The sequence below is a fragment of the Myotis daubentonii genome, chromosome 1 (genome assembly GCF_963259705.1).
Source record: "Myotis daubentonii chromosome 1, mMyoDau2.1, whole genome shotgun sequence".
NCBI lineage: Eukaryota > Metazoa > Chordata > Mammalia > Chiroptera > Vespertilionidae > Myotis > Myotis daubentonii.
Genome location: NC_081840.1, coordinates 56,533,562 through 56,558,407, shown reverse-complemented (window position 1 = coordinate 56,558,407; position 24,846 = coordinate 56,533,562). Strand labels below are relative to the sequence as shown.

Sequence of the window (24,846 nt, the reverse complement as noted above, 5' to 3'; positions counted from 1 at the left end):
TCCTCGCATTTTTGGATTCTTTTTTCATTTTGCTTTTCCGGTTGGGTGTTTTTTGCTTCCTCGCATTTCAAATCATTGAGTTGATTCTTGCGCTCCTCTGGTCTGCTGTCGGGAGTCTGTATAATATTCGTTATTTCAGTCCGTGTATGCTTAATTTCTAGTTGGTTCCCCAATATAACATCGAGGGTCTCATTAGTTTTCTTGTAGATCTCATTAAGTTTATCGGCAGCTTCTAAACAGTTCTTGAGAGACCTTAAAAGTGTGGTTCTGAACTCTATATCTTCCATTGACAATTTTGTCCTGTTTCTTTGTCTCCGCATTTTGTTATGCTTCCTTGGTGCACCCCCTAGTGGTCTTTGTTCGCAGTCTTATAGTTAAACCTTGATTGTTGTAGCTAATCCCAGGGAGGGTTTGACCTCCAGGCCAAGTGGCTATGAGAATCAGCTGTGTCAGCAGTGAGAGAACTTCTGTCCTCTAGGGAGGTGCTAATCTAGCCTTTGCCTGAGGCTATCTGGCAAATGCCTCTGTGCAGGGCTTGCGCAGGGCCGGTCGCACAGGATCAACAGGGTGGGCCAGAGAGAGCAGTTATGGCGGCTCTCAGTCCTGTCCCCAGGGGCTCTGCCTCTCTGAGTCCCAGCACCCACTGCAAAGCTGGGAGAGAAAGCTGCACTCGCTCTGACCCAAGCCAGACAGTCCCGCTTCTCCCGTTTGAGTCTGGGTCCCTAAAGACTCGCCCGGATCTGGTGCTCAGAGTCTGCGACTCCCTCCCGATTGAAAACGCCAACCGCGCCCTCCGCCGCCAGCCCGCTCCGCACACTCCGCACCTCAGAATTTGACTTCAGCACTGCGCCTCCTCTGAGTGTCCGTATGCGTTTCTCTTTCCTCCTAGTTGTAGGACTTCCACTCAGCCAGCGTTCCTGTGGTTCTGGGTGATGTCCGTTCCGTCTTTTAGTTTCACTTTTGAAGTAGTTGTTCAAAGCAGCAAAACTCAAGAGTTCATTTCTTATTTGATTATCAATCATGTGTATACATAATTCCAGTTGGAACTCAGAGGGAGAAATGGGGAGTAGTTGAGTAGTGCCAGGAATCTCTAGCAATCATAATGACTGTCCAACCATATTGGAAAATTGTTGTGAGGATCAGAAGTGAGATATGTCAATTGAATCATTAAATTAGTGATTTACTCAAAAGAAAAAAAAACACCTTTTGTAATTCGTCATAGCTACTTAATAAAGTCAAGGTAGGGGTAAGGGGAGAAAATTAGAGAGAGAAAAGAGTGGGGAATAAAGGGAAAAGAAAAACAAAAACAATGATAAATACATGTAGAATTCACTAAGCCCAATATGATAACCTACTCCTCCTTACTAGACATGCACCTCCAACCTGAAATTTGCTCCTCCTCTTGAGTTCTCTATACAGGGTTGAGCAAAAGTAGGTTTACAGTTGTCTGTATGGAAAATAATACAAGAAGTAATTCTGTTTCACATACTCAAAATTGTAAACCTACTTTTGCCCCAACCTGTATAGTCTAATATTATCCATGCTCAACTGCCTAAGCCAAAAACTTGGCAATTGAGTCCTATAAATTGTACTTCCTAAGTAGAGCTAGCCACTTTTTTCCTCGTTCCATAATCTGTGCCAATACTACGAAGGCCGTCTCTTATGTGGATAGTTAAAATAGCTCTGTGATTGGTCTCCATGCATCTAGTCTCTGATCCTTCCCATACATTCTCATATCCCTTGTTAGAATTATATTTAAAATATGATGTGATTATGTTGTCTTAAATCTCCTTAATGGTTCCCACTGTTTACAATTTAAGGCCCCAACCTTTACTTTTTAAGAACCAGTTTAAAACTCATTTAATAGAGGCATAAACAAAACATCCCTTCCTCCCTCAGGCAGATATTTCTTATTATCCTATTGGTATTAAAGCTAAAAATCCAGTGAGTGAGTTCCTTGAAGACAGAGACTAGCTCATTAATTTCTGTATCTTATACGTTGGAATTTCCTATGTAAATAATCATGTCACTGCCAATAATTTTACTTCTTTCTTTCCAGTTTTAATGCTTATTTTTTCTTTTACTTACTGCAATGGCTTGGTATACAATGTGGCATAGAAGTGGCTAGACTTCTTTCTGATCTTAGCAAGAAAGTGTTCAATATTTTACCACTAATTATAGAAGTAACCCAGAGTCCTTCCCCACCCTGCCCTCTGCTCCCACCTCAATCAGCCTGAGAAGCTAATCTATCATTTGAAGGAGCAATGATGGGGAGGGTAGAGACATGTTCCACAAAAGTGGAAAACTGCCAATTCTAAAAAAAGAGGGGGGCAATGGACCAGAAGGCTATGAGAATGAGAGCTTGCCAAAAAGAAAATGAGATGATGCAATAGCACTGAGAAAGAATACCCACTGGTTCCTTCAGTGGCTCAACCGCTTGAAGAAGACAGACAATGCCACCCTTGTAAGCATTTGTTTGTTCAAGTGCATCCATTCATTAACCTCTGCACAAATGTGGGGAGATCAATTATTCAGAATGGAAAGTTGCAGTTTAATTGTAAGTGGTTATTGTAAAGATACTACCTCCCTATAAGGTTGGTGAAAACAAAAACAATACTTTTTGCTCCCTCATGTTTTCCTCCAAGGCAGTTTCATATTGTTCTATTTCCCCTTTCAAATGGTCCTCTGCCAAAGGCAGTATCCTTTGATAAAGATAATGATCAAGCATGGGGATTTAATGCTTAAGCAATGCTTTTAATGAATGTTTTATTGGATGACTCTGTGGTCATTATCAACTTCAGTCAGCCAAGTATAGAATATTTCCTAGAACCAGATTAAACTGGTTTTAGTTCAGCCAATTCACAAACCCAATTATAGTCAATTGAGTATAGTTATTATGCTCAAGCAAGTATTTATTGTTGTATTATTCTAAAATCAGCTGTTAGAAAATAAATGTGCCAATCTGCTTTAATAATAAACTAGCCTCACGACCTTGGGAAAGGTCAGTTACACGGTGACCCTCACTCAGCAAACTCACCTGTAAAATGAAGGTGTGTGAAACTAGATGGTCCTTCAATTTAAGCATCTGATTCTATGAGTGCCAATTTTGGGAATTATAAAGTAATACAATCCCATTTATTGTTAGTACCACTTTTGCCACAATCACAGACTGACGGGGGGTATATCTAGCCTACTACAAACTAAAAATAATCAGGGGGGGGGGGTGCTGATCACAATACGAAATTTGTCCCAACCACAGCTATTTTTATTTTTGTGGCTCAAAATGTTACAATCATCTATGCCTCCTTCCTTTCTCTTGTCCCCAATAAGCCATCAATGGTTAAAGTCTGACTGCTTCTTTAAACAACTTCCCACACCTGATCCCTCACCATTTTCAGTTTGGCTGGAGCACTGGATGCATGAGGGGCAGTAATGAGAGAAGAGGTGAAAAAGTGTAGATAGGGTCCTTTTTCACCTCATCTCTCATTACTCTCTTTTATGCATCCAATGCTCTGGCTAAACTGATCTACTCCTTCTCTCCTAGAGCCATCTCAAGGTGCCGCAACCCCTGTAGTATTCCACTGAATCACTAAATTCCTGCTGTTCCCAGGACCCCTTCCTGGCAGGCCACATGACCCCACCTGAGCTGCTGTAATCCTTCGCTCCAATTATGTCAATATTCTTAAAGCCACACCATGGAAAAACGTTGCGGTAAGTAGGTGACATCATTTTGTGTATCAGGAGAGCACTCCCAACTCTCTTAACACTCTTCTTACCTGCTTTTCTGGTCTTCAGTAATTTATCAATGATTTCCTAAAATTATAGCTAATGACTCAAAAATCACTTCATCTAACTTTCAAAAGACTGCATTTCTCTCCATTTATACAAGCCTTTTAAAACTTCGTTGGTAGAATTTTTAATATTTTCTTAATAAAGGTCCTAAATATTTCTATTAAGTTCATTCAAAATTAGATTTGTTTGTTGCTCTTGTGCATGGGAACTTTTTTCATTACATTTTGTAACAGAATTTCTACTTTTATGGAGTTAAAATTTTAACTTTGCCACTTGATTAAAGTTCTACAGATTAAACATAGGGTATGAAATGATGAGATGATCCCTATTTCAGCTTAAACATAAAATTCTTCATTAGGTCTAATCCCAGCTCATCCAGTCCCATTACACTCTTCCATGGCTTTTTATTTCTCTTAGGAGAAGAGCTCATTGCAACTTACGTTCTCCCTTCCTTAAACTTAGCACAAATAAAATTAATTCAGTGTTTGCATCTCTCCTCTAACCCAGTAAGCTCCACAAGAAAAAGCTGCTCCTGCTGCCAGCACAGGGCGTGGCATGAACCAGCACGTGAACACGTGTTAAAGTAATGAGCGGTCAATGTTCCATCATATGTGGTTTTCTTCCTATTTCAGCTTCTTTCTTTAAAAAAAAATATTTTTATTGATTTCAGAAAGGAAGGGAGAGGGAGAGAGAGAGAGAAACATCAATGATGAGAGAGGATCATTGATTGGCTGCCTCCTGCACACCCCATACTGGGGGGCGGGGGAGGATCGAGCCCACAACCTGGACATGTGCCCTGACGGGGATTCGAACCATGGCCTCCTGGTTCATAGGTCAATGCTCAACCACTGAGCCACGCCTATTTCTGATTAAAGTGATAAATCCTTGCTGTTACCTTTTGCAGATAATTATCATTTTATTCTTCTTTTGGATATGATATTTTATTTGTCAACTGTTTCTAATTTTTTTTCACATTTAAAAAGTCAAAGTTGGAAATAAAATTCTACAAATGCATCACATAAAACAATGCACTACACCTAATTTCCTGAACTTTTGTTGCTTCTAAAGCAGGTCTTAGTTTAAATCAAGAGGGGTCTAGTTCCCACTTTCTCTTTTGTACTGAAATAGTTTTGTGAGTTGATATAATGCCCTTTATCAATAGAAGTCTCTTAAATGGGACAAGGAAACATTTGTTCTTAAAATAATAAAATTGCATTAGGTAATCACCAAATCTCTAGCCCACGGCAAACATATTTAAGTTGTCAAAAATAAAAAAGAAGAGAGCACTTTCTGAGTTCTAATTTCCAAATTGATTTCTGGGCCTCCACAGCCTTTTATGGGATTATAGAGAAAATTCATCACAATACCTACTGAGCGCTTGTGTAATGCATTAGGGGCCACTCAAGCTCTAGAAAGAGAACTGATTTTTAAGTAATTTTAAAGATTGGCTAGAATATCAGAGTGGGAAAGAGAACTATCTACATGTCAACGACTGTCCCTGAAGTTCAGCTCTTCTCCGGAGGCACTGGGAGAGCAAGCTGCCTTTGCCTTACAGACCGTGGTATGGAGAGAATATAGATCACCCTCACTCGTGGTGATGTGACAAATGACAGCAGGGGAAGACCAGGGTGCTATGGGAAAGCACAGGCAGAAAATCAATCCTGGACATCACAGAAAGCTCCCAGAGGACTTGATATTTAAAGTGAGAGAATTAGAACTAGTCAGTGTTACTGAGGAAATGCACCAGTATCCATTTGTTTTGCCTCCTTAAAGGCTGTTGGAATTAGGCTCCTAGCCACGCCATCATACATGCATGGGCACAGACTTAAGAGCTACACTTACCTGCACTAACCCTATTTAATTTCATTGTTCTGTGCTCTGTGTAAACCATTAGACCAGTGGTTCTCAACCTTGGCTGCACATTAGAATCACCTGGGAATCTTTTTAAAATCCTGATTTCTGGGCCTCATCCTCCGGAAATTCTGTTTCTTTGTTACTACTGTCGTGGCCCCACACCATAACAAAGAAACAGAATTTCCGGAGGATGAGCCCCAGAAATCAGGATTTTAAAAAGATTCCCAGGTGATTCTAATGTGCAGCCAAGGTTGAGAACCACTGCATTAGACCTAATTCATCACTGTTTTGGGGCTTAAAAATCCTCAAGTAGGAAATATTGTCCTTTTCACTGTCCTTTGTGGGACTACTCCTAATTATATGGTCTTACCACTCCACACCCCATGCAGAAAGAACCATGGGACAAAACGCTGAGAAAATATTGTCACAGAAGGAAACAAAATCCTCTCTCAAAACCACAAGTTCTAGATTTAGCTATACACTCAGAAGACAACCCTGTGCTAAAAAAGCAACAACCCACTATTCTAGGGTTTTGTTTTGTTCCACTGTTACTAATCCCAGATAACTGGCACATAACTTTCCAAAATTATCCTCAAGCTTAACCTAATTTAGTCTTACATTTTTACCTCGTGGGAATATGGTTACAACATAGACTGGTCCCCAAAAATACACTCTGTCCTTTCAACCTCCTTCCCTCTACCACATAGACCCCTACCTACTTCTACGTACTCTCAACATTCATATTTTCCACTGAGTGTGTATTTGTATGCCAGAAACCTAAAACTCCTTAAAAAAAAAAAAGTGGATGGCATAGTTGTTTTTAATTAAGAGTTGAGAAACTTGAGCACACAGCAAGATCAGCTCTGCTCAGTTCTCTCCAACAAAGATGGAGCGACAAGGCATCCGCAGCATTGGACCCGTCACCTCTAGTGCAGAATGATTTCTGGAAGTGATTCCAGGACGTAGCCCACGGCCAAAGGAGTGTCTCCTTGGTCTCCTCCAATAGAGACGGCACGCAAGTCCTGGGCACCTGAACACTGCGTTCCAGCCTGGTCCTTTTGTGCTAGGTTCGCTATCAAAAGCTCATCCAGAATACAGGAAGCAGTGCAGGAATGTGGGCTACACCCCTCGGCAAACCTATCTGCGAGAGTACTAACGTATCATCTCCCTAGAAGCTACAAAACAGTGCCCCATGCTCAATACTTAACACCGTGCTTGCGTACATATCCTGAAGTCCTTTTCCAGTCTGCTTTAAGCCTGTTTTAAAAAATTAATGCCTTTATTCTCTGATTGAACCCAGGTTTAATCAAAGAATTTATGAACCTCTGGCTATTTTTCACAAAATTCTGATGCTTTTTTTTTTCGAGCAAGGGGATAGACAGTTCAGCAGATTCTCAAAAGGATCAGTACAGCAACCTGAGAAACACTAACATAGTCACAGCTTCTGTTCTTTTCTGTTTGAATTTTTTAATTTAAGGTAAGTATGCGTTACCCAATGCAAATACACCAATGCAATGCAATCAGGTAAAACGAGGGTACTTATTTCTAAAAGAGTTCTCTGACCCTTTATGCCAACTGCAAAACAGTCTCTTTGCAGAAGCCTTGGGCAGTGCTACTGAACGCATTGACAGTGATAAAATAGAGCACACACGGAAGAGATTGTCTTTTCTTTACATCTGTTAGTTCTCTAAGCTAACCTGTATCTTCAGCTAATTGGGTGGCTAAATAATATACGTTAATGCAGGACTCACAAAATCTTAGTGCTTAATAAAAATAGGAAAACCAGGCCTGGCCGGTGTGGCTCAGTGGTTGAGCATCAACCCATAAACTAAAAGGTTGCGGGTTTGATTACCGCTCAGGGCACATGCCCAGGGTGCAGGCTCCATCCCCAGTAGGGAGTGTGCAGGAGGCAGCTGATCAATAATGTTTCTCTCTCATCAGTGTTTCTATTTCTCAATCCCTCTCCCTTCCTCTCTCTCTAAAAATCAATAAAAACACATTTAAAAAGAAAATAGGAAAACCAGAATTGGAACCCAGATTAAACCTCTTTCCCAAAATAACATAAAATTATGACTAATCAAAGCAATGAAAATTCTGCGGAGAGTTGAAATTTTGCACACTTATTCAAATGACAAATAAAAGCATTTCCTGAACATTTTGGCTTAGAAATTTGAGTTAAAAATTTAGCCCTACACCACGAGATTATTATTCTTGAAGGTCTTATATTTCAATACAGGTATGCATGTGATATTTAATTTTTGGCTCCCAGGCAGCTGGCTTGCCCCTTGTTGTCAATATAGGTGGCAAATACAAGGTCACCCTTAGCCCAGTCCTCACTGAGGAATTCAAAAGAAAAGTCAGAAACAAGCTACTTCCCAGTAAAAAAATCCTCAGTGGACTTAGCAACTCTAGTCAGGCAGTTCAGCATCTGTGGGCTCTCATGTGCATGTGCACAGGCGCATGTACACACACACACACACACACACACACCAAAAATAACATCAAAGATCACAAATGCTCTCTTTCTGCCTTTTTTATTTATCTTCCTATTTTACTTTCTCTTACTATTATTGACTATTATCTTTCTTCAAAAACTTAGTCATGTACTTCCCTTCAAGCCCTCTTCTTTCTTCTAAATCCCATATTTCGCCCTAGCTGGTTTGGCTCAGTGGATAGAGCATTGGCCTGCCAACTGAAAGGTACCAGGTTCAATTTTGTTCAAGGGCACATGCCCGGGTTGTGGGGTCAACCCCCATTAGGGGGCGTGCAGGAGGCAGCCAATCAATGATTCTCCCTCATCATTGATGTTTCTCTCTCTCCCTTCCTCTCTGAAATCAATAAAAAATATATTAAAAAAAAAATCCCCATATTTCCATGATCATGAAGTTCCCACCTTAGAAAAGTATACTTGCATATAAAAAGCTCAGGGGGAAAGTCTAAAAAAAACTATACTGAAAATTCTCAGAATTTTAAAAAGTAGAATAATTTTTAAAAAATATATTTCTTTATTGATTTCAGAGAGGAAGAGAGAAAAAGAGAGAGATATAAACATCAATGATGAGAGAGAATCATTGATCAGCTGCCTCCTGCACACCCCCCACTGGGGATGAGCCGCAACCCAGGCATGTGCTCTTGGCCGGAATCGAACCCAGGACCCTTCAGTCCACAGGCTGACGCTCTAGCCACTGAGCCAAGCCGGCCAGGGAAAAATGTAGAATAATTTTAAAGAAAAGTTTACTATAATAGAATCTCATATTTTTATTGGGTCTTAACTCTGTGTCACTAATCTAAGTAGTTTTCATACCTTCTTTCAATTTAAACTCCACAATTATCCTAAGACCTCTTTCTACAGGTGGGGAAACTAAGGCTCAAAGAGGAGAAACCATGCACAGCATCACACAGCAAAATAATAATTAATCATGCAGGATAGGACAAGCTATCCCAAATTTGAGCCCAAAAAGTCTAAATATTAAGAAAATGGAAACCAACTTAAATTTTAATGGCCAAATTAGCAATAAAGTGTTAAACAATAGAAAACTGACTGGTAGTTTCCCTTTCATACTCTGTATGACAAGAAGCTTACAGCAAAATCTGAGGCCCAATTACTTATGAGCCTTATTTTTCTTCCCTATCTTGACTACTTACTATAATTTATTACTTTAATGTCCCTGGGCTTATCATAAACCTTATAATTCAAATATTTTGATGTTCAGAAGTTTTTGAATGAAAAAAACTGAGGAGACCAGTGAAGAAAGAACAAGAAGATACTTCCAGTTTCTCAATTAATAGCCTGCATGCAACCACTTTTAACTTGGCTGCACCACGAAAGATTATATAATCAAATTCAAGCAATACTGCAAACAACTATATTTTTAAAACTCAGGCCCAACTGACATGGCTCAGTGGTTGAGCATCGACCTATGAACCAGGAAGTCACGGTTTGATTCCCTGTCAGGGCACATGCAGGAGTTGTGGGCTTGGTCCTCAGCAGGGGGCATGCAGGAGGCAGCCAGTCAATGATTGTCTCTCAGCATTGATGTTTCTATCTCTCTCTAATCAATAAAAATATATTTTTAAAAATAATAAATAAATAATAAAACTTGGGTCTTTGACTTTAGATAGTGTAACATCTGAAAGTAAAAGGAATAAAAAAGATTTACTATCCTTTCGCAAAAACAATGCAGTTTATGCACTAGCACTGTTGCCATGTGAAAAGGCCTGACAAAAGTTGTAAAAATTAAAATTCCCTGCCCAGCTGACTATGATAACCAAATCATTTTTTTGGAATCAGAATATGAATAACTAGGAATTTCTTCAAGGAAGGTCAAAGAAACATGTGTCACACAGCACTTGAAGCATGCATACAGGCCCTGGCTGGTGTGGCTCATCTGGTTGGAGCATCATCCTGTGCACCTAAAGGTTGCTGGTTAGATTCCCAGTCAGCCTATTATACTTAGGTTTCAGGTTCGATCCCCAAAGTGCATGCGGGAGGCAACCAATCGATGTTTCTCTCTCTCTCTCCCTCCCTTCCTCTCTCTGAAGCCAATTAAAAAACATGTTTCTCTCATTTTCCCTCACTCTCTCTCTCTCTCTCTCATCAGTAAAACATCCTCAGATGAGGATTAAAGAAAAAGCAACAAAGTACATTAAACTTTTTTTAAAGTATACATATAGGAATCAAACATTTGGGCAATACTTGAAATAGGAATGATTTAAAAAGAGATTTCACATATTTGTCGAGAAAAAGAAAAACTCTGATTGTTATCCCTTCCCAACCTGAGGTTTTAAATTAGAGAATTTTTTGAAGAACTGTATATGAGATACTACTTACATAATATTGCCTGGTGATTTCAAAATAAATAATTTATTTAAAATAAAATCAATTATAGCAATCACTGAATCTGATAAATGTGAGCATTTTTATTTGCTATGCTTTATCAAGTGGCCAAGACAAAAAAAAAAAAAAGAAATTCACTATTTTTTGAAACGGACTCATAGACACAGAGAAAAGACAAATGGTTGCCAGAGAGGAGTGGGGGTTGAGGGGCTGGGATTGAGAAGTACAGATCGGTAGTTACAAAATACTAGTAGTCACAGGGATGTAAAATACAGCACAGAGAATATAGTCAATAATATGGTAATAACTACGTATGGTGGCAGGTGGGTACCGGAAGTATCAGGAGGAACACTTTGTAAAGTATATGGTTGTGTGACCACTATGTTGGAACTAATACAAAATAATATTGAATGTAAACTGTAATTGAAAAATAAAATTTAAAGGTCTTTTTTAAAAAAAATCACAATTTTTGAGAACTGAAATATTTTTCTACTTATATGTACACAAAAGTGTAACTGATTTAAAGTTTTGACATAGAATAAGACAAATTTCTATTGTTAAACAATAAATTCTGAGACTTGAAATACTCTAGCAATGCTACTACATTTAATCAAATTATAAATATCTGTTATTAATCTGAAGTTTTGATATTGAACAGGAACTTTCATTTACTGGGGGGGGGGGAGACACTTTTCGAAAGTAGACATACAGAAGGCCAAGAGACATATGAAAACATGCTCAAAGTCACTAATCATCAGAGATGCAAATCAAACGACAATGAGGAACCATCTCACACCTGTCAGAATGGCTATCATCAACAAATCAACAAACAACAAGTGCTGGCGAGGATGTGGAGAAAAAGGAACCCTCCTGCATTGCTGGTGAGAATGCAGACTGGTGCTACCACTGTGAAGAACAGTATGGAATTTCCTCAAAAAATTAAAAATGGAACTGCCATTTCACTCAGTGATCCCACTTCTAGGAATATATCCTAAGAATCCCAAAACAGCAACCAGAAAGAATGTATGCACCCCTATGTTCATAGCAGCACAGTTTACAATAGCTAAGATCTAGAAACAGTCCAATGAGTGGATTAAAAAGCTGTGGTACATTTATAGCATGGAATACTACGCAGCAGTAAAAAAGAAGAATCTCTTACACTTTGAGACAGCATGGAGGGACCTGGAGAATATTATGATAAGTGAAATAAGTCAGTCAGAAAAAGATAAGTATCACATGATCTCGCTCATATGTGGAATCTAAGTAACAAAATAAACTGATGAACAGAGTGGATCCAGAAACATGGAAGCATGGAACAGAGTGTGGAATCTCAGAGGGAAGGCAGGGAAGGGTAGGTGGGTGGGCAGTAATGAACCAAAGACCTTGTATGCATATATGCATAACCCACAGACACAGACAATAGGTAGCTGAAGACCTGGGGTGGGTGGCGAGGGCGGGCTGGAGGGGGCCAATGGGGGGGGGGGAGGCCATATGTAATACTTTCAACAATAAAGATTTATTAAAAAAACAAAAATGAAAAAAACAACAATTGTGATACATCTATGCAATGGAATACTATGATGCTGTAAAAAAGAAAGAACTCTTACCATTTGCAACAGCCTGGATGGAATTGGGGAGTATTATGCTACGTGAAATAAGCCATTCAGAGAAAGATAAGTATCACATGCTCTCACTCATTTGTGGAATGTAATGAACAATATAAACTGATGTACAAAAAATAGATCCAGACACATAGAAGCATTGACCAGACCATCAAATCTCAGAGGGAAGGCAGGGGAGGGGAAACTGGGCAGGAGGGGGGGGAGGGAAGGGGGGTAAGAGAACATCCAAGGGACTGGTATGCATGCATTTAGGCATAACCAACAGACAGAGACAGTAGGGGGGTGAGGGCCTGTGTGTGTGTTTGCGGGGGGGGGGGCGCGGGGGGGAGCAGGCTGAGAGAGGTCAATGGGAGGAAAAGGAGACATTGTACAATACCTTCAACAATAAAGAATTTAAATAGCCCTAGCTGGTTTGGCTCATGGATAGAGCATCAGCCTGTGGAGTAAAGGGTCCCGGGTTTGATTCCAGTCATGGGCGTATGCCAGGGTTGCTGGCTCAATCCCCGGTGGGGGACATGCAGGAGACAGCTGATCAATGATTCTCACTCATCATTGATGTTTGTATCTCTCCCTCTCCCTTCTCTCTGAAATCAATAAAAATATATTGGGAAAAAAAGAATTTAAAATAAAATTTGTAAAAGCCCTAGCCAGTTTGCTCAATGGTTAGAGTGTCAGCCTGCAGATTGAAGGGTCTCAGGTTGGATTCCACTCAAGGGCACATGCCTCAGTTGTAGGCTCCATCCCTGGTCCAGGTCGGGGCACATGAAAGAGGCAACCAATTGATGTGTTTCTCACATCGATGTTTCTCACATCAATGTTTGTCCCTCCCCTTCCCTTCTAATCTTTCTAAAAATCAAGGGAAAAAATATCCTCAGGTTCGGATTAACAACACAAAGTAAATGTTGAGGGGCTGAGCCCAGGAATAAAATCTGGGATTTTTCCACCCAGCCTGAATGGGTCAGTGGTTGAGCATCGGCCCATGAACAAGGAAGTCATGGTTCGATTCCATTCAGGGCACATGCCTAGGTTTCAGACTTGATTCCCAGTAGGGGGTATGCAGGAGGCAGCTGATCAATGTTTTCCTCTTACATCAGTGTTTCTCTCTCTCTCTCTCTCTCTCTCTCTCTCTCTCTCTCTCTCTCTCTCTCTCTCTTTCTCTCTCTCTCTCTCTCCCCCTTACTCTCCATGATATCAGTAACTACATATTTAAAAAGAAAGAAAGAAAACAAACAGAAAAAAACACAAAACCTGGGATTCTTCCAGGACTGTTTCTCCTGCAACACAAAGACATAGCTTTTGTGTGACACAGCAATAGGCTCCATTTTCTTGCCAATATCATGTTCCTTTATCTTTTGCAATATATGAATAAAATCAGCCTGCTCTTGGAAGGCTATTAATTCTTAAGAAATAAACCAAGGGAAAAGGGCAGCAAACCAATTCAAGCAAAGCGTTGGTATTTGTGGTTCTATAATTTTTTTAAAAAAGTAATTGTGAGGAGAATGATAGCTCAAAAAACGGAAATGACTAGAGTGACCTCCATATGGTAAGTCATTATTTAATCCTCTCAACATAACTCTGCCTCCCAGCCCTTTCCCCCTCACAGCTCCTCTTCTGCAAATGAGTGCTTTATATTGTGGAGGCCACTGAGTCCAAAGAATATAATAGCTTTCTTCATTTTGTTCTAATTTTTATAACTCCTATAAAGTTCAAGCTTAGGACTACACCTAACAACTGGAAAAACTGAGACATGCCGGAGTCTCTTAAATTTCAGCAACATGTCAGTTCATGTGAGAAACACTCCTTTAATGTTTAAGGACAATTTATTTTGTATATTTGCATCTACTATTTGAAGTCTTTAACTTAATATAAGTATTAGATATGCATCATTAAAAGTGATCAGTAATGGGCACACAAGCATGAGATATATTTTAAGTTCTTTTCAAAGAAAAGAAATAACTCTCGTCACTTATCAAATAATGCTAACGCTGATTGCTAAGCCTTCCTAATGACAGGTACTTCTTGGAAAGAACACCACCATCAAAACCAATCTGATTCCAAAATATATTTGTAGAGATAAGAAATAAAGCTTGAATGTTAACTTTGAATTTATATTATACTAATTTTATTCACCAGACATAAATCACTAATTAAAAAGGAGCTACTTACACAACCAGGTGAAACTGAATGAGCAAAAGAAAACTGTTCATAAATGGGTAATATGCTAATTAGTCTTCTCTGCTTTAATTAACTTAAAGGAATCATTAGCTAAATCAACTATGTAAACTCTATGATTTCACAGTATTTGAGAACATGGAAAAACACTTGTTTATCTAGGGTATTTTAAAACTTTCTTATAATCAGTTAGATAAACTGGTTTTTCCAGACCCCATAAAACCAAACTGTAACACATATTGTGTTCAAGTACTGCAAATATTGAATTAGTGAGCTTTAATTAGATAAGACACTACTATATTCTACTAGTATTTACTAAGTCAGATATGGAATTAAGAGGTCTACTTTAATTTTAAAATACGATCTTAACCATTTATGATATGCTGTGTTCAAAATCCTTTATTTTTCAATTTTCTAGATGGACATTTAATAGAACACAACACTGACTTTGCTGTTGGATTATACTACTATCCTTTATCTGAACTGCACAGAATTAGTCAACAGATCAAATAATTAGGAAATTGTACAATTGGAGGTAGCTTCTTCAGAAATCCTTTGTAAAAAGAGTAAGTACATCAATTCCTTAAACTATGTCAAATTCTCACTAACCTAAATTCTGACAATCTGTCAAATTCATAAACAACAGATTGTAGTTAAAAACATGTAACTTATTGCAAATACATTCTCCTTAACAGCTTTTATTTTTACCTCCTGCCCTCAAATACAGTTCATGGTTCTGGCTAACCCTGTTCTCTTCCTCGTATTCTCATTTTTATCTTATTTCACGCCCCATTAGAGTGAGCCCATTGTATTTTGGTTTCTTTTCTTCCTACTCATTGTTCAGATCAGCATTTTAATCATCTCTAAAGCAATGCTGTTCAAAGAAAACAGGCTATAGGAAGCTAAATAAAATTCCCCAAGTTCAATGCTTTTCAGAGTAAGATCATTGTTCTTGACCTATTTATTACAAATCCATGCAAAGCACACACCACACCTGGTAAACAGCTACAGAAAATGGGAAGCTTTAAAAATAATGCCGTTAAAAACACTCCATTACACACCTTCTCTGTGAGGCCCTTTGTTTCCACTGAAAACCATACTGGAATCCTCGCATGAAAGAAGTTGCCTTCTGGCTGTCCACTGCTAGACAGCCAGTAACTGAGGGATCCAGATGCCTGCAGTGGTTAGAACGAACGCTCAGTGGTGGGCGCCGATTCCCTCTCCCTCCACGGCTGCTCACAAAGGCAGCAGAGCGAGGCGCACATAGCAACAGCACTCACCGCTGATTGGACGCGGGGCGAGCTCGGCCCGCTCGCCGGGTCCACTACGGCTTCCTGTCTACTTGGCAGCGCTGCGCTGTTGTCTCTGCTCCTCTTACCAACTCGGCTGTGGTGAGGCAACTTGCAAGCCCGGCGCAGCAGAGCGGCAATGACGGGTGTTCTAGCAGGAGCCCCTACCGTGTGCGCCTCGGGGTGCTTTTACAGAGAGACATGTGGAAGGCAAACATTGCAGTCCGTGTTGCACAGAAAACTGAGGACAAGGGGGGGTGTGTGTGTGGGGGGGGGGAATAGATTTATTACTTCGAGTTTCAAGTAAATCAGGTTCTACCAAGTGAAACCCCCTTGAAACCACGGAGATACAAACATTTACAATGAAAAGAAAGCATCAAGCTCCGTCTACCTAGGACTAGGAACTGCTTTCCCATAAACTTCACAGTTCTTAGAAAAGCACACCCAGTCAATTAAAATGGATGAGGGCCCGGAACAGCCCCCCTCCAAATGCATGCAGTGCCTTTTAAGCGGGCGAGGGAATCTGAGGTTAACAGATTGGTTAGAAAAATATTGAAAAAGGAAAAATAATCAGTTACTCAGTAAACTCTGGCAACAATAACAGATTTAACTAGATATTGGCTTTAAAACATCTCTTCTTGGTAGTGAAGACCCAATGCAATGTACAGATGATGTATTGTCTAGTTGTACCCCCGAAACCAATGTCGCCCCAATAAGTTCAATAAAAAGATAACACTGAAAAAAAAATAGAAACAATAAATTAACAAAACATCTCCTCTTACATAAAACAACAATGACATTTAGCCTGAATTCATTTATTTTTCTCTGTCATGAAAGTATCTGAAATATAAAGGCATAGGAGGGTTGTTGTTTTTTTTTCAGGTTTCAAGTACTGAGGTTCAGTCTACTAGAGTCTGCACTATCTCTACAAGCTTTAACAACAAAATCCCTCCCCAACTTACAGAGATGTCTGGGGGAATGATTGCAGGTAGTAGGAGATAAGCAGATATGAAGGATCAGGAGGAAAAACAAAACCACCTCATTTAGGAAACACTTCCCCAGAACATCACATAAACTAGGATAGTGTTTTTCAAACTTTTAAAGCAATGGGACCCTTTTTACTTGCGTGCTTCCAATAAAGTGCATTATGAGTGGCGGCTTGAGGACTTTTATGCAGGCAGGTTTGTGGGAGTCGGCAGAGGCTACAGCAGAAGCACACTGCTATTACTCAGATCTCTGTTTATCTGGAGTGTCTTGGGGGTGGGGAGCAGAGGCTGATGGAAACGCTGGCTCCATTAAGTACCCCATGCGCACCACGAGGCTATTTTTAAAGGGGAGGCCACAAACAACACTGCAGCTGCCTATGAGCCCCAGAATCCGCAAGGTTCCTACCCCAACAAAAGCTTCTAGGATCCCTGGAGTTCTGGAGTGAATTTCAACCAGCATGCCACAAGAATTTTAAAACATGCAATACCTGACTATTTAGTCAGGGACACTGACCTCTTTTTCCCTTAGTTTGTCAAATAAACCCCCACCCCACCCCCGACAACAACCAAAACAATAGCTGTCTGGTGTAAATGAATCAAAATTATATCTTTTTTTTTTGTCAGATCGGCAGAAAATATATTTTTTGGTGTGCCATAGAATTTTAGTAATTAGTTTATGTGCCACGAGATGAACAAGGTTGAAAATCGCTGTTCTATAGCATACAAGTAAGAGTAGGCAGTGTATAACCTGCAGGAGCTAAGCCCCACTGTTACCTTAGCATAAAGAAAGCACCAGATCACTGGCTCCACAATTAGCCATAGGGAGAGTTAGAAAGCCCTCTGAGAGATAACAAGAGGGAAGATGGGTTTTGGGAGAACAATAAGCCTATGAGGTAAGTGACTCAGAAAAAGAAATGGCACAGCAGACAGAATAAGGATTTTGGAGTTAGGCCAACAAAACTGGGTTCAAAACATGAATCTGCCATTTACAAACAGCAAGACCCTCTATAAATTACTGAACCATTCTAAGCTTCAGTTTTCTTATCTGTAAAATAGAGTTAACTCACAGGGCTATTGTGAAGGCTAAAGGGTGCTTACTGCCAGCCAGACTGGACTTTACTTACTAAGGACCCTTAAGCGTCTTTGCAAATACTATTCCTATTCCACTAGGAGTGGTCTTCCACAATGCCTGCAATTGATGTCTCAGCTTAAATTCTCTTCCCCAGGTAGTTTTCAATCTAGATCCAAGACTAGTCAGGTTCCCTGTACCTTTTTCTTAGTACTTAGCTCATACAATGTGAAATAATTATTTGCAAAGTGACTGGTTTAATAAAATTCTCCTCCACTACACTGTAAGTGCTTTGTCTAACACCATGCCTGATTTATATACATACTAGTGGCCCAGTGCACAAAATTCGTGCACATTAAAAGGGAATTAATTAGAGGAAATATCTTAATATTGCTATTTGCCCTTTCTCTATAATAGAAGTGTCAGAGATTGCACAAGACCCAGACCCAGCTGGCCCCACCCCCACTGGGTGAGACCCAGACCTGGCTGGCCCCACCCCCGTCAAGCCCTGCCAGGTGGGGGACACAGCCTCACATCCCCCAGCCTCACAGCACACCCAGTCCCACCCACCCGCGCCTGCCACGCATGCAGCCTCCTGCTGATCGGTCGTTAGGATGTTAGGGTGTCATGACCATCTGCATAGTAGCCTTTAATTATATAGGATACTATTTGATTTGGTTTTGCAACTATGGGAGGTAAATAGAACAAGCATCATTATTCACAGTGTTCGAATAAGAAAATCAGCTCTAAAGGTCTGTTTACTTACGAAATACAACTAGAAGACAAAGGAAATAAAATTTTTGGATGAATAACTTTATAATTCAAAATTAACCTCTTCCTATGTCTTTCAAAAAAGAAATATATAATCTCTAAATTGTTTTGGAATATTTCGAGTTATAATCCATAAACTTTTAAATTAAAGGCTAATGAAATCCTATATCTACAATCTAAAACTATTGGTTAACAGCATATACAAAGAGAATTTCCAGAAAAAATATTAAATTTCATCAGAAACATACTTTTAAGTGAATAACATGCACTCCAAGAGACATGCCATCTTTAAAAGTAAAAACCAACCAAGAGGTTTATTTAGTGAAATGCTTGCAATGTGCTGCCAGTTTTCCAATAAATTTCAAAATGACACTTTATGTAATCCTGAAAAATGCTTGCTTTTCCCTTGTTTGTTCATCTTGGTGCATACAAAGTTGTAAATGAATGTGCTATAACATATTGGCACATAATCTACTTTGTAGATCTCAAGAGCCTACAAGTTAGGAATCTGAATAATATGAAATTCTATACTAAATACTAGTCCCAGATTCTTATTTCTCCACCCCCAGCCATGAAAAAACCCCATACATCCCCTGTACCCCACCTAACATGGTCATAACTGTGTTCTCCAAACAACCAGCTCAAGAAATATAAATTACTCATATTATCGTAAAGTAATGGAATAAATAGGGAAGCAGATCTTTTATGAGTTTTTTTAAACTATATATTTCAAATACAAAATGGAATAATTTAAAATATCAGTTGTTTCATATCATGTATGCTCTCTTTTAGAGACAAGTAATTGAAAACTATCTACTTTTAAGATACTTTAGAGATAATCATTCTAGATTAGATACTTCCTAAACAAAAATAAATATTGCTATAAAAAAACAGACCATCAAAGGTAATGATTAAATAGCTATTGTATGTGTAAGGCCTATTGGCCAGGTATGGTACTAATCTCTCTACTATCCATTCTCTGACCCTGTGGTAGCTATTACTGTCTTATTCCTTGCCCAAGTAACCAGAACCGAGTGGGCAAATCCAGGAATCAAATGTAGGTCTTCCAAAATCTAATGTGCATGCTCTTAACCACTACTATCCTTTCCTAACAATTTCTTTCTTATATACATTTCCATAAGGCAAATGTGGCCTCACACAAAAATAAAGCTTAAATGTAGAAATCTCAAGTCAACATTTCCCAATTATTACTTATTCAATAACCAACACTACAGCCCATTACACCTCAAAACTGTCATATAATACTAGAGGAAAACGGGACTGCTAAATAGGGGAGCCAGACTGTAGCTGTACTGTGATCACTACATGACACAATAAAAGATTCAGTCTGTAAAACTTCAGTATTTTATGCTCAGAGATCACATACCTAATCCAGACAAGGTAAAGGGAGTAGAAAAGGGCACTAGACCAGGAACCACAGATCTGGGTTCTAATCTAAACTCTATCTCTCATCAGCCTTGTGATCTTAAGCACTTCTCTGAAATTGCTCAAATTTTACGTCAGTATTTTGTTGTTTTTTGCCTGCAATGTTGATATGTTGTAAGGATCAAATAAGATAGGATAAAGTTATTTGAAAACAGCAAAGTGCTATACCAATAGGATTATTGTCATCCCTGGTGGTCCTCTAGGGGATAGAAATATAAACATGTTTGTACAAAAGACAACTCATTACTGGAAATGATCCCTTCAAGTAGTAGGTCATAATGGAGAAGATAGTCTAGGGCTCAAGTTCTTTCCACTTAACAAGCTGTGCTATCAAATTATTTAACCAAAGCCCTAGCCTGATAGCTCAGTTGGTTAGAGCATCATCCTGATACACCAAGGTTTTGGGTTTGATCCTTGGTCAGGGCATATACAAGAATCAACCAATGAATACATAAATAAGTGGGAACAACAAATCTCTCTCTCCCCCCCGCCCCCCGCCTTCCTCTGTCTCTAAAAATCAATCAATAAAAAATTATTTAACCTCTCTGAATCTATTTCTTCATCTATAAAGTGGGAATAATGATTTCTCTAAGAGGTATAAACCATCTAGCTGAGTACTTGGCTCTCAAGCAATTTAGGTTTCCTCTTTTCCTATGCAAACAACAGGTCTACAGGATGTTAATAAATGTGACTGTGCATGTGTGTACACACACACGTAGTATTCACACCCACTCCAACAAATAAAGGGCAATACATTAGCAGTACACCATATTAACAACAATGGGGATGAAATTTAAATCTTGACTACCAAAGAAAGATGTTTATGACACTGATATTTTTAAAGCTTCTTAAATATGTCACATTTAACAACACATTTCACAGCTGAATAGCTAATTTGCAAGAAAGACTAAACAACAGCTAAAATTTAACATTGTTACCAATTTTGGAAATTAGGGAAACTTATTGTTTTTCTCATTAAATCACTTTTAAAAAAATTACTTTATTTTTTAAAAAATCACTTTTTATTCAAAACAAAATGTTATGGCGTTAGGTCAGTATTGGGATAAATTAAGCCATAATAAAGTACATTAATTTCCACTCCCATGGAGATTCCTAGCAATCATTATTGCTGAAATTACTCAGTGATTTGTATTCATTATGGCATGGCACAAATAAACCAAGTGGCCAAACAGAGTCCAAGAATACTGTGTTTCTAAGAGCTAAAACACTTCTTCACTTTTAAATATTAAAAAGTACCTAAGAGTCTTAATTGGGGTTCTCATCTTTCAAAAGATTTGGGTTATAATGACCTAGATTAGTTCCAGGAGCAGAGCCCTGTTTACAAAATCTAAGATCTTGGAGAGAAGAAAATGTTCTAGCCTGTTTTTTTGGCATCGTTCATACTACATTGTTTAAAATGAGCTAGAACAGGGGTTATTTATAATCTAAGCTACTGGACAAACACTTTGTCTAATAATATCTTGTACACACACAAGTCAAGATCAGGTATAAGAATTCACTTCTAATTGCCTACATACTTAGTCTTTATAAATTAATATCACCACTATTATATAAAATGTGTGCCAAGATGCACATGGGTTTCCCTTTACCTATACCCATACTCATTTAAAGACATGTTCTGGGATATTGTTAATCTCCTGCTAGTAAAAAATGGTATGTTTGATTGACTCATAATCTAGAACCAATCATGAATATTTTTATTTTTATTTAAAAAAATGTTTTACTAAAAGTCTTCCCATGGAGATAGTGTATATTACATTTACCTGTACATTAGACCATTGTAAGTTTGTGAAATAAGACTTTTTAGAGCCCTGACCAGTTTTCTCAGTGGTTAGACTCGCAGTGGTTCTCAACCTGTGGGTCACGACCCCTTTGGCAGTAGAACGACCCTTTCACAGGGGTCGCCTAAAACCATCCTGCATATCAGATATTTACATTATGATTCATAACAGTAGCAATATTACAGTTATGAAGTAGCAACGAAAATAATTTTATGGTTGGGTCACAACATGAGGAACTGTATTTAAGGGGCCAGAAGGTTGAGAACCACTGGGTCAGAGTGTCAACCTGGGGACTGAAAAGTCACAGATTCGATTCCTGGTCAAGGGCATGTACCTCAGTTGTGGGTTCAATCCCGTGCCCTGGTCAGAGCACATGCAGAAGTCAACTAAAGTGCAGGAGGCAACTAATTGATGTGTCCCTCTCATGTCGATGTATCTCTCTCTTCCTCCCTTTCACTCTGTCTTAACATCAATGGAATAAATATCCTTGGGTGAGAATTTTTTTTAAAAAAGAAAAGAATATTTTGTAGATGAAGAGCTTAAGGCAGCTGGTGGGTTTACCTGTCAATTCCAAGTCTTGTGTCATTTTTTTTTCCACAACTACCTGTTACTGATAGATCTCATAACCTCTACAAATTATGCCAATAGTCATTCATACACATGACAAATTCGGCATTTTAAATCTTGGAGAATTTTAGCAGAAATCTGAAAAAGTAAACCAGTTGTGTAGAATTAAGTAGACCTCATGTAGCTTTAAGAAAGACTCAATTAGCCTGGCTGGCGTGGCTCAGTGGCTGAGTGGCAACCTATGAACCAGGAAGTCTCGGTTCAATTCCTGGTCAGGGCACACGCCCAGGTTGCAGGAGGCAGACAATCAATGATTCTCTCTCATCATTAATGTTTCTCTCTCTCTCCCTCCCTCTCCCTTCCTCTCTGAATTAAAAAAAAAAAAAAAGACTCAATCATTAAGTCCCTGAAATTTTAATACTCTGCATAAAATTGCTTGCATTTTTAAAATTTGCTAATCTCAGACTATTTCATATAGTCTTGTTTCTAAACGATATGACTAAACTCTTCTGGCTACCCATAACACCTAAAACTCCAACATACATACCTACAACTGAATTAGTTTCCCTCTGAAGAAGATTCAACATTATTTCACTCCCCATCCTCTAAGCCAGTGGTCGGCAAACTGCGGCTCGCGAGCCACATGCAGCTCTTTGGCCCCTTGAGTGTGGCTCTTCTACAAAATACCACGTGCAGGTGCGCACGTACAGTGCGATTGAAACTTCGTGGCCTATGCGCAGAACTTGCGAGCCGCAGTTTGCCGACCACTGCTAAGCTAACAAACTTTGGAGAGAGAAAAATAGCCACTGGTTATGTGTTTATTAAGTGCCTGGCACAACTACTTTACTCAGGTTATGTCATTATTAAAAAAAACTATAAAATAAGTGGCATTATTATCTCAATTTTAACCAGTGAGGAAATGAAGCCCAGAGAAGTTAGGTATGCAGAGGTGACAAAACCGGGACTTAAACCCAGGTCTTTCTAGTTCTAAATACTAAAATAATCTGTAGGATTAAATGTGCTATGAAATTAACTTAGTGTTGGGACTATTATTTCCTTTTTAAATAAAATAGGAAAAAGACATGCCACCATTGCATGAGCAAGATTGAGTTAAGACTATTATTTTGGGAGAGAGTGTGCTGTTATGGGGCAGCAACATCAATTTTTTTGTAATTGTGGGCAGTCAAAAAATAATTTTTTAAATCCTTCCCCAAGGATATGTTTTTCATTGATTCTAGAGAAAGAGGAAGGGAGAAGAAGAGAGAGAGAGGGAAAAAAACATCAACGTGAGAGAGAAACATTGATTAGCCACCTCCTGCGTGCCCCCTACTGGGGATGGAGCCTTGACCAGGAATCGAACCCGAGACCGTTTGGTGCTCGGGACGACACTCTAACCAACTGAGCCACAACAGCCAGGGTGGCAGGCAAAAAAATGTAAAGCCACTGCTCCATGTGATACTGTCTCTATTACCACCATCCCCTACAATGTCCCCCAATAGGTATTTGTTCTACTTTATCACATTCAACCAACATGGGCTTTGGAAGCATATATTCAAGGTTGGTATTATTTTATTAAATAGAGTTTGATAAAGAAGTAGTTGCTAGACATTTGCAACCAGAACTCACACACCTCACAGGCTGCTATAACTGAGTTCTACAAACCTTTCTTAACTACACTCCCAGGGCCCCAGATGTGTAGATTCCAAAGGAATGTGCCTATTGAGTAGACGTTTTTGTGTAGAGGGAGACAGGAGTTTTCTTTTTCCTCATACAAGTGCTACAGCCAATCCATCAAAGCTCTCCATTTTCAACACAATTTCGGTTTATACAATCATTTCACCCAGCAGGTCAGTGGAAAGTACTTGTGATTTGAATGTCTCAAGTAGTTTCTGACCTTTTAGACCAGGAAGGTTTCAGCTGCATTGCCTAGAGGGGAAAATCGAGAAAGCCTCAGGAAGGGAGCACCTCATTTGAAACCTGCACTGGCTAATAAATTTCCATTCCTCCTTCTCAAAACAGAACAGAACACACACACACACACACACACACACACACGCACGCACGCACGCACGCACGCACGCACACACACACACACACTCAAACCAAAACCGTGTGAGACCACCACAAATAGAAAAGAAGAGTGGAATGTAGGAGTTCTACAAGTCTGCGCAGGCCCCCTGATACTCTTTTCCTCTTGGGTTACTTCTCCTACTCCCCTCCTGTGCCTCTTCCAAACAGCACATGGAAACTTCCAGTCCTGATCTGTCTGTTGACTCTGGAAAAAAAAGCCAGGAAAGACTGTATTTGGCTACAAGTGCCAGAGGCCAGAGGCCGTGTTAGTCCTCACTCATCATTTTATTTCCAGCACGTCCTAGACATTAACCGGAGAACAATGTTAAAATATAACCACCTAGCCTTTGTTTCTTTCAAGTTTCTTGAGGAAGGCTGGATGACCATTATGTCATTTTTTGCTGCCAGAGCCTACAGGCAATGTGCTCTGTGCTCTTGCTAGCGGTAAAGTAGTACAGAAAATATTCAACCGGCCTACAGGAAATTTGAGTTTTATTTCTGTAGTTGGACAGAGTCCGTCTTTTCTCTGGCTTTATGTTTTCTCAACTGTAAAAGTGAAAGAGACACCT

The 24,846-nt window shown here is 39.3% G+C and overlaps 1 protein-coding gene across 10 annotated transcripts in view; it reads right to left on the bottom strand.

The window, feature by feature from the left end:
* ATOSA (atos homolog A) overlaps window positions 1-24,846 on the bottom strand; it is an 83,014-nt gene that overhangs the window by 41,627 nt on the left and 16,541 nt on the right. Inside the window, exon 1 of one of the 10 annotated variants that reach the window (XM_059700864.1) lies at window positions 15,339-15,512. The exons of the other annotated variants lie outside the window; for them this stretch is intronic. Coding sequence (XP_059556847.1) covers window positions 15,339-15,375 — 37 coding nt within the window. The 5' untranslated portion in view covers window positions 15,376-15,512. Of the gene's footprint in view, window positions 1-15,338; window positions 15,513-24,846 lie in introns of those variants that run through there. 10 annotated transcript variants of the gene reach the window in all.